Below are 11386 nucleotides of genomic sequence, written 5' to 3'. Positions count from 1 at the left end.
TTAAAATTTTAAGATTCGATAGTAAATGTAAATAATTTAAAACATAGAGATGTAGCCGTATAAAAAACACATGTTCATGACTTTTTTTTTTGATGCGAGGTCACTTCCAGGTATTCCTACAACACTTCAACCATTTTTTTGTGCGTGCTCTCTTTCTGGTGTTCCTACAACACAAATTATAAATTAAAAATATATCTTTGAAACATTAGTATAAGAAACTAATTAACAATAGAGGGTAACATACGATCGTCTAAATGTTTCAACTTCTGGAATCTCCGGGTTAAGCTTAATTTGGGTACATATAGTGTTGGATACAGACCTCCTTCCTACAATACATTTGATATAGAATTCAGAATAGTTAGGTATAATAAAAACTAATTTTAAAACATTTTAAACGAAGGAATAGAGTATGTACTTTGGAAGACATCAATTACACCCCATAGAACAACACAGATGAGGCTTTCACCTATGGAATCTTTGTAAGTCTTGTAGAAATCATCAGCCGCTTTTCCGGTTAACTCACACAGCAAAAGCATGCCACTAAATTAAAAAATCAAAAAAAAAAACGTTTATATATTTAAGCAGTATCAATTAGATAATATGTTTAAAACCAAACTTGCTTCTCATTATCTTCTTCTTCAGACTCAGTATCTTCACTTGATTCATAATCATATTCGTCGTTTTCAGTATCATCAGTGTCATCCCCATCATCGCCTTCACTATCTTCTTCGTCTACATACACTATTTCATAAAAGCCTTCATCTTCTTTATCTTCTTCTTCTTCTTCACAATAATCCTCATCAGAGCTGTTTCCATCATCGTCTTCATTTTCGGACACATCAGAGTCGATATCATCCGAGTCAGTGTCATTAGAATCATCCACCATCTTCGCCAAAGAATTTTGGCAGCACATCTTTAGCAACTTACGAATATTATCACTTTGTGATCTAAGCTCATACTTGTTGTCGTTATTCGGACCCATCGAGTCTTTTTTTATCATTCCAAGTATTCATTTTTCCAACATTGGTTACTTCTCCAATGACATCTTAAAACATAAAACGCAAACTCACATCAAAATAATGTATAATATATTAGAATTCAATTATGGGAGATTCAAAAATAGGCGAATGAGGTAACTTACCGACCAAGTAATCATCACAGTAAGAACCGTTTAATATTCGATTATAATCGACGAATTCAAAATATTCTTCACCTCGAACAATCGAAATCTTATTAATTTTGGTCTTATACAAAATAATAATCTTGTATCGATGAGTGGTAGCTCTGCATGACCCATATTGATCGACAACTTTAAAATTTTCAAGCTCAATCCAATCGCCAACATGAAATTTGGACACAAATTTGTCATAAACATCACCACGAAAATTACACTGAATCTTCTTACCCTATTAAATAAAACAAATATAATTAGATTTCTATAAAATTTGGATAATTATCATGTTCAGAAGACTAACTAATTAATTAACAATTTAAACATTTAGCAAACCTGATTATCAGTTAGAACCATCTCTAGGGTTGAACCAAGACGAAGAGTTTTTTCTTCCCATAAACACAAAATCCTAACATGGATTTTCCATTCGTATTTTGAAGGATTCAAACGTGAAACACGATCAGTCGGAGAATTCATGACCATAATCTAACCTGCACTAAACGAATTCAGTAATTATAAGCAAATTAAGATTCCCAAACATAATAAAAGAATTGTGTGTCGAATGTTTTAAAGAACCTTGGAATATTCTCGAGATTTGGATATTGAACTTAAGATATATGAGACGTCCCTATATATATATATAACCTTAGAGATTAGTATATTTTCCTAAATATAAATAATTAAATATTATAATATTAGTGTATTTATTATTAATACTAGATATGTGCAAATATATAACATATATATATATCTCTTATATATATATTTATTTACTTATTTAAACAATATTTTCTTGCATCATAATCTATAAATTATGTAAAATCTAATAAATATCTTTTATTCCAAAATATATTTATTACTATCTTTATCACTTTAAGTTTACAATAAATATACTCATTCAGAAAATCATCCGTTTAAATAATTATATATAATATATAATATATATATATATATATATTTCTATATTTTATTATTCAAACAATGGTAATTGCCATCTTTATCATTTCAATTTTGTAAATTTTATAAAAATCATAATTTTATCCTTTTGTGAGTATTATAACTTTTAGGAATAAAGATATATAACAATATTTTATTACTTAAATTTACGTTTTAAATTTACGAAAGTACACCATTTTGAAGATGTATGCTAGTTTTGTATAATTAATAATTTAATACTTCTCAGAAACGTTTATAATCAAATATCTCATAAAGGTATAATTTCTAAAAACTTAACACTACGTTTGAAAGATCAGTATATTAATTAATAGGTTATTACTATATTAAATAAATTTTATATTGTGTTAAAGAAACAAATATTATAAGAACATTGTATGGTTATAGAAATTGTCTTCTGTTTAATTTTGTCTTCTATTTCATCTCTTTATGACACCAGACTGTTGATTTTGGAATTTCAGCATTAATAATTTCTTTGTCTTGAGCAGATTATATATTATACAAAACTCGTTAGAGTGAAATAATTTTTAAAAATGTAACCATAATATTTCAAATTAATTATACATCTAAAAAATAGATTAGTGTTACCTTTAAATAAATTTCAAATTAATTTAAAGAAACAAATATTATAGGAATATTGTATAGCGATTGAAATTGTCTTCTTTTTGACTTTCACTTCCATATCATCTCTTCACGACACCAACGTAATGGATATGGAATTTCAGAATAAGTGATTTCTTTGGCTTGAGCAGCTTGTGTACTGAATATAATCCAATCCGAGAATTTAGTTGTCGTCGAACGAATCATAACATCATTCTCAGGATCATCTTCATTGTAGCATTCTTTAGGTGTAATCTGTTCAATATTTTATTTAAAAAATAATTATTATCAAACATGGAATTATTATCAATTTCTGAATAATTATATAACATGATTATTTAAAACAGTTTCGTGATGAAATACCCGTAAATCGAATCCATGGGTAACTACGATCATAGTATTTCTGCAAATATGGCAATCCAAGTTTAGACAAAACTATTATCTATTATAAATTATAAATCAATTTAAAAAAGAAATACAATCGTTATAAGCATTCTATTTATAAGAAATAATACCTGATATTATTTAGAATCAAATTCCTGTATCGTTTAATCTGCTCCATAATATCTACATCAAATAATAATTATTATTTTATTATTATTATATTATTATATATGAAACCACCATACATACAGGTAAATACAATTAATCTGTCGATCAACCAAAAAAGTAAAACATTATACTTTTTTAAAAAAGTGAACCAACAATATCCAAAGCTAGATGAGTTTCGAATCTTCCTTCCTAAGAAACAACTACACGAACAGGAAAACATATAACATTATTCGATCAGGAAAGATTAGAAAATTTGCTTTCCAAGTAACAACTACACGATCAGAAAAATAAAAAGGTTCAGTCGGTGAATCATAAGAAACAGTGAAATCAGAATATAAATTGAAAATTGAGAATATGAACCTTAAAAAGCATGATATTATACCTTTATTAGAAGATGAACCAACAACAACCAAAGCTTTATGATTTGTGGATCTTGCTTTCCAAGAAACCACTATACGAACAAGAAAATAAGAAGGATCAGTCAATGAATCATTAAAAACAGCAAGATCGGAATATAAATATAAATTTGAGAACATGATAAAAGAATTATAAAAATTCAAGAGAAGAGTTTTTTTTTTTTTGTGTTATGGTGGAAGCATACGATATCATTGTATTTATAGATGTAAAGGACCTATCTTTTTAGGGTTTCTAGGTTTTTAAGGTTTCCAGTTAGAAGATGTTTTGACATCGGGCTTTTTTCATGCAGAAACCCATAAATTAAATTTACGTCGATCTTAAAACAATCTAATCTAAGCCCATTAATTACCCAATCTTCGTTTTATGCGTGTTATATTATGGTCAAATTAAACGTCAAAGAGTATTTTTTTCATAAAAATTAGGGATTAATTTAGTAAATTCTAGTTTTGCAAATAACTTTTTATGCAATTAGATTATTTCTGTCGATTTTTTTGAATTATTTTTAATACAAAAATAGGTAAAATTACGTTCAAAGGCAAAATATTTCAACGTCAGGATCAATTTCATTAATGGTAAAACGGTAAAATTTTGCTGAGATTGAATGTGGGACGTTTTCACTTCGCGTTTAATATAATAGATATTTATGAGAATACGATGATATATTTCTTAGGATATCTTAGCCAAATCCTATTGTTTTAAGTTTTTAACTAAATCTGTAACAAATTTTACCAATCTTTTTAAATTCCAATTGTCTATGCGGGGCATAAAGTAATAATTTCACCAATCACTTAACTAAGCATAGTGTCTGTGCTGGGTTTGAATTAGGCTTAGATATTATGTAATATGTATACCACTGTGATCGGTTATTATTATGGACAACTAATATTCCTATCTACGTGTATGTAGAAAATGATATAGTTCTAAAAATGAGAAGCTAGTTTCCTTGGAAATTTCGGAGTAAATATAGGAAGCTTTGCTTACCTTTATCGCACCATCTAAAAATTGTAAAGACTACCTTTTAGCACCTCAAAGTCAAATTATATGTCCGCTCAAAATTAAATTATTATAATAATTTGCAAATTAATGACCTCATTAGTGGATATCATTTGTATCAAAAACATAGCTACATACTTGTATATTTATTTATTTATCTAGAAAAACAATAAAAATGAAAAAAAATCGAAGGTTATAAGAAAAAGTTAAAAGAGATGATAATAGAGAGTCACACATGTTTCATATTCCCGCCTGCGAAGTCCATTTTAGGTATAAAAGAGCCACAGTTATTGTTGACTCTGTGGACTTTCGATTTTTCCCCTTTTTTATTTTTACTAATTAACAAAAATTGCTACTTGTTTTCCTTTTTTAATTTATTATTCCTCACAAAACATAATATACAATTAATTGTTACATTCCTAATATCGTTTATTTTAATTTATTTCATTTGCCTTGTTCTACTATTTATTCACACACTACACAATCTCTTCTTCTCTTCCTCTTTTTTTGCTTTTCCGCCTTCTTCTTCTTCTTCTTCTTCCCCAAGAACCCTAAATACATTTTCTGATTTTTTTTGATGATTTTGATCAGAGAAATTTGAAATCTGCTCATCTGATCGATCAAAGGAACTCGGTTTCTCTTGGCCAAATGAATCTGGTACAATCCTTCTTCTTTTTTCATGTGTATGTGTATCCCCCTGTTTTTAATTTATTCATATCAGTTTTATCATAAAATTCAAATTAGTTTAATAATTTCTGCAGTTTGTGTGTGTTTTTCTATATATAAAATTGCAAAAATATCCATTAGATTAAAGTTTCTGGTTTCAACCAAAATTTATAAGAAACAAGAAAATTTCAGAAGAATTTATTCTTTTTATATACAAATTTATGATTTCTACATAGAACACATATATGAATTTCATTATAAATTTCGATATAAAGAGCCAAACTTCTGCAGATTCATAATCTTTCAAAAAAGTAATTTTAGTTTAAAAAAAGTAATTTTAGTTTTAAAAAAGTAATTTTAGTTTTAAAAAAGTAATCCAAAATTTCTTCATTTCCTATATAAAACCTAGAAATAAAAGTCAATAAAGTTTCAAATTTCTACAGATTTTTTTTTTTGGATTATATTCCTTTTTAGTTCATTTTTTTTTTCATTTCTTCATATAACTCATGTATGATGATGAATTCATTATAGGGTGAAATTTTTAATAATAATGATTGTTGTAGGGTGAGAAGAGAAGAAGTGATGAAGATTGGATTGATACACTACTGAACTCAGAGTTCTTTGGGATATGTATGAATCATAAGTATCTTAGAAAGAACGAGAAGAATGTGTTTTGCATTGACTGTAATGTCGAAATCTGTAGACATTGTTGTAGTACAGAAGCTGCTCATGTCCTCCATCGTCGTCTTCAGATCTGCAAATACGTTTATCAAGATGTTCTTCGTCTCCTCGATATCCAACAATACTTCGACTGTTCCGAGATTCAGGTTTTTTTTTTTTAATTTTTCATTTATTTATTTAAGAAATCATTTTCAATAAAATAAATCATTTGATGCCAGCTGAGTCTTTAATACTTGTTTTAGAGTCCATAAATTCCAAATTAATTTCTAAAAATTTTGCTTTTCTCTTTTTGGTTTATGGCATTGAATGGCAATAATTTTTTTTGTATGGGAAAAGACATATAAAATAAATGGAGAAAAGGCAATACATTTGAATTCAAGGCCACAAGCAAAAGATGCAAGACCTTCTACAAAATCCAAGAATGGAGCATCATGTGTGACTTGTAAAAGATATATTCAAGATCGTCCTAATCGATTTTGCTCTATCTCCTGCAAGGTAAATTATGTTTTTTTTTTTAAAGTTTATTTTCCCCAAAATATTTGGCAGTTATCTATATATTTCTCTAATTTTTAATTATTATACATTGGAACTGTTATCTATGAAAGGTAAACAATGTTTTACAGTAGTCTTGAAATACTAGAAAAAGTTAGCCTTTAGTAGATGAAGGAGTCATACATTGTTGACATAACATATAGGAGAACTATGCATGATTTGATTTGTACACATCTTCACCAGTACTACATTTTTTGAAGTACTACATTTTTAATATGTAGTCATTTATATCAAGTTGGAAGATGCTAAATGTTTATTATGAAGTGTTTTATTTTAATATACATATATATTTTTGAAATAATTTTAGGGACACTTTTAAACTGTTTTGACACGTAACCTACATTGACAAGTATCATTTATTAATAAAATTAGTTTGGAAATTTTATCTATTATGTGAGTTGTACAAACGTCAAACACGCTTTGAAACGTTCCATTTGCATTATATCGTTTGAAATGATGAAATACATACAGGAATTTATTTGTTTTTGAGTTTAGAGCATGCTCTAATACCCTTTTTTGTTATTGCAGATTTCATCTCCTTCAAAAAAGCAAAATTTTTGTTTTTCTCCAAGATTGGAACAAGGTGTTATGGAGAAGGAAAACTCTAATCAAGAAGGAAGCTTAGAAGAAAAAAAATCGTGCACATCATCGTCCCTCACTGATGTTTCCGAAGATTCTGAAGTTTTATTGAGTAATTTTTCATTGAGACCACTCATGAGAATACTCAAGAGAAAAGGAATTTCTCGAAGATCTCCTCTCTATTGATTTTTTTCTTTTCTTTTAATGGATTTTTATTTTTCATGAAAACTATATACATTATGTGTATTTTGTATTTGAATATCGGGTATCAATATTATGTTTAAAAGCTAATAAGTTTTTAAAGAGAAAAAATAGTGATGTTGTGACCAGAAAAAATTATTAATAGTGATGTGTATTGGTGAATGAGTGATTTATTTTAGTATTATTCATCATGGAGAAAAGAGAGATATGGGCCCAAAAAGTTTTGGTGTTCATGAGATTGTGTTGATTCACTGGAACCCACAAATTTAACTAACATAAAATAAGAAAAAGTGAATATAATATACAATATTCTTAACACTTTTTGGGGGGATAAATTGATAGATACAGGTTCTGATGACAAATATGTATGCTGGAATCCATTCCTCGTAGAGACTCTTGAGTCATACAATTTTCTACGGATTTGTCATTTATAGTACCAACATAAAAACTATGAAAGTTGCACATAATAGTTCTTCCGATACACATTCACAAAATAAAACAGATTTTGATGCACCATCAAATACTCAAGACACATTTTAACGACCATTTTAACTTGTCTTAATGTCCACATCGCCTACTATGTATAATTGTATATAATTGTCAGCCATCATCCACAACCAGTCAACCACCGTCCACAAAAGTGTTACATACGTATATTGTCTATCATTTACAAATAACTGAGCACGATGAAATTTGGAAACTCTTGGCGCATAATCATTATTTTGTTCCAATATATAGAAAAATATCACCGCAAAATAAAGAAACAAAAAATCTAACATCTCCAAAAATTGGGCTATCTTATTTGAAGTGTTCAACGATTTTGATGGCGCAAACTTATAACTACCCAAATCACATAAAACTTTGATATTTTTGCAAGATTAATGAATATTATATATATATATATATATATTTAAGAGTCCTTTTTATTTGTTTGGTAGGAAAACGATTTAAGAGTCGTAGTCGTGTCTATATATCAAATAGATAAGAGAATGTATTTACAAATTCATTGGTGGTATATGCAAGCTTACGAAGATGTATAACAAATATTGATCATGATAAAATGGGTCTACGGCAACTTGTTGTTATATATATATTTGTTATATGATTATATCAGACAACTTTCTTTCTAAATTAAAATAGTATTACCCATCATTATCATTTCTTCTCTTTATTATAATATATACTAGTAATGTTAATAATTCATAATTAAAGAGATAAACTGAACCGATTGACAAAAAGAAGAAGCACGGAAGCATAGTATATATCACGACTGTGACACATAATATCGATTTAACTCAAATATTTTTTGGCATGCTATAATTTATAAAATATCTGAAATTTAAGGGCAACATAACAAAAAGAAATTACAAAACTTAAACTCTACTAAATAGATAGATGAAAATTTTACATATACTGTAAGTTGAAATTTGAATATATACTAGTTTCATTTTTTTGTGAAATTCTTGAAAGTTTATTGAATTATAAATTTTTCTTATNTTTTTTAAAAAAAAAAAAAAAAAAAAAAATCTTATTATGTCAGTTAGAAATAACAAAAAAATTAGAAAACAAATAAAGAAACCAAAAAAAAAATGACCACCTGGGGCTCACTAGTCAACAACATGGCGCGTTTATTGGGCCAAAGACCTTTGTCGCGATCTTTGTCTCGAACAAAAATAAGACTAAACAACTTCAAAACTACAACCATATTCTAAACCAACTCAACAAAATAAAAATCTTTTCCTCGTCTTATGGTTGGATCACTGTTATTGTTAATTATTGACTCGCATTATTCTAAAAAAATAAAAAATTAATGATAGAAAAAAGAAGAATGATGGTCATAATGTTTTTGGCAGCAAAATCCACTTTCGAAAATTAGAATATCAAAATAGAAGTAAAAGTAATGCAAAAAAAAAAACAATTAAATGGGTATGATTATGGCAGACAAAAAGTAAAGAATAAAAGAGGAATGTTGTGAGCCAATTGGAGAGGATATGACAGATTTAACTGAAGAAGGAGACGAGAGATTTGAGCAGTAGAGGATAATGCATGTGCTTCTTTAATCTCAATCTTATGCATGTTCCACATGTCATGTAATCTCACATCTCTCTAAAATATCTCTCTAAAATATTCTCACTATTCTATCGAAGGCGGATCCAAAACAAATTTCATCCGAGATACAAAATTTAAATAATTTCGTATTAAAACTAGATAAAACGCTCAATAAAATGTAACTATACGTGTGTATAAGCTGTCGTCCCAAATTAGTGGTTAGCAATTTTAAATGTCAAAAGAATATATAAAAAAATAGTCCAGAGTTGTTTATACATATATGTCTTTGAAAAATTAATGTCATATTGTTTATAATTGCTTTTTTGAACATACATTTAACATAATGATCTCTCTAGTCTCTACACAGTTCTTTGAACCATTGCGTGTAGAACGACTGAGCTAGTCAGAATTATGCACATTGTTGATCTTACGATTTTTTTGATTAAATAGAACTCAATTATAAATAGATAATGTCGGCATCCTATTCAGCGTTAACATTCAGAACATATAAGTGATTGCAAAAGGCAAGGCCGATATCATTACGATTTGTTCGTTNAAAAAAAAAAAAAAAAAAAAAATCTTATTATGTCAGTTAGAAATAACAAAAAAATTAGAAAACAAATAAAGAAACCAAAAAAAAAATGACCACCTGGGGCTCACTAGTCAACAACATGGCGCGTTTATTGGGCCAAAGACCTTTGTCGCGATCTTTGTCTCGAACAAAAATAAGACTAAACAACTTCAAAACTACAACCATATTCTAAACCAACTCAACAAAATAAAAATCTTTTCCTCGTCTTATGGTTGGATCACTGTTATTGTTAATTATTGACTCGCATTATTCTAAAAAAATAAAAAATTAATGATAGAAAAAAGAAGAATGATGGTCATAATGTTTTTGGCAGCAAAATCCACTTTCGAAAATTAGAATATCAAAATAGAAGTAAAAGTAATGCAAAAAAAAAAACAATTAAATGGGTATGATTATGGCAGACAAAAAGTAAAGAATAAAAGAGGAATGTTGTGAGCCAATTGGAGAGGATATGACAGATTTAACTGAAGAAGGAGACGAGAGATTTGAGCAGTAGAGGATAATGCATGTGCTTCTTTAATCTCAATCTTATGCATGTTCCACATGTCATGTAATCTCACATCTCTCTAAAATATCTCTCTAAAATATTCTCACTATTCTATCGAAGGCGGATCCAAAACAAATTTCATCCGAGATACAAAATTTAAATAATTTCGTATTAAAACTAGATAAAACGCTCAATAAAATGTAACTATACGTGTGTATAAGCTGTCGTCCCAAATTAGTGGTTAGCAATTTTAAATGTCAAAAGAATATATAAAAAAATAGTCCAGAGTTGTTTATACATATATGTCTTTGAAAAATTAATGTCATATTGTTTATAATTGCTTTTTTGAACATACATTTAACATAATGATCTCTCTAGTCTCTACACAGTTCTTTGAACCATTGCGTGTAGAACGACTGAGCTAGTCAGAATTATGCACATTGTTGATCTTACGATTTTTTTGATTAAATAGAACTCAATTATAAATAGATAATGTCGGCATCCTATTCAGCGTTAACATTCAGAACATATAAGTGATTGCAAAAGGCAAGGCCGATATCATTACGATTTGTTCGTTCTAGGTAACAGCCCTCTTAGTTGTCGGGAAAAGGATATATTTCTACCCGTACTATTTGTAAAGTGTATATTTCTACCTAAACAAAAGAGAAGTGTATTATCCAACCGGAACGCCAATAAAATTCAAAATTACTACCCAAACTTTGAAGCGTTATCGATAATACTACATTGACACAAAAACTGTTAGTCAACCGTTAAATATGAGTGATTCGTATGACACATAAGCAATGATGTGGCAAGAGTTTTTGGAATCAAACTCAAAACGACGTCGTTTTGATTTGGGGGAAAAACTTCAATTAGGGTTTTTTTTTTTTTT

General features: G+C 28.2%; 1 protein-coding gene across 1 annotated transcript; it reads left to right on the top strand.

The window, feature by feature from the left end:
- Window positions 5146-7454, top strand: LOC104779507. Its single transcript, XM_010503871.1, has 4 exons — window positions 5146-5344; window positions 5917-6180; window positions 6371-6529; window positions 7115-7454. The coding sequence occupies exons 1-4, from the start codon at window positions 5336-5338 to the stop codon at window positions 7349-7351; spliced, it is 669 nt and encodes a 222-aa protein (XP_010502173.1). The 5' UTR covers window positions 5146-5335; the 3' UTR covers window positions 7352-7454.

The sequence above is a fragment of the Camelina sativa genome, chromosome 4 (genome assembly GCF_000633955.1).
Source record: "Camelina sativa cultivar DH55 chromosome 4, Cs, whole genome shotgun sequence".
NCBI lineage: Eukaryota > Viridiplantae > Streptophyta > Magnoliopsida > Brassicales > Brassicaceae > Camelina > Camelina sativa.
This window is presented reverse-complemented; position numbering and strand designations above follow the sequence as displayed.

What these genes read in the sequence shown, in the direction of transcription:
- LOC104779507 (XM_010503871.1), top strand. An exon ending in TCGACTGTTCCGAGATTCAG is followed by an intron (nt 6,181 to 6,370) that starts GTTTTTTTTTTT and finishes GTATGGGAAAAG; the next exon opens with ACATATAAAATAAATGGAGA. An exon ending in TTTGCTCTATCTCCTGCAAG is followed by an intron (nt 6,530 to 7,114) that starts GTAAATTATGTT and finishes TTGTTATTGCAG; the next exon opens with ATTTCATCTCCTTCAAAAAA.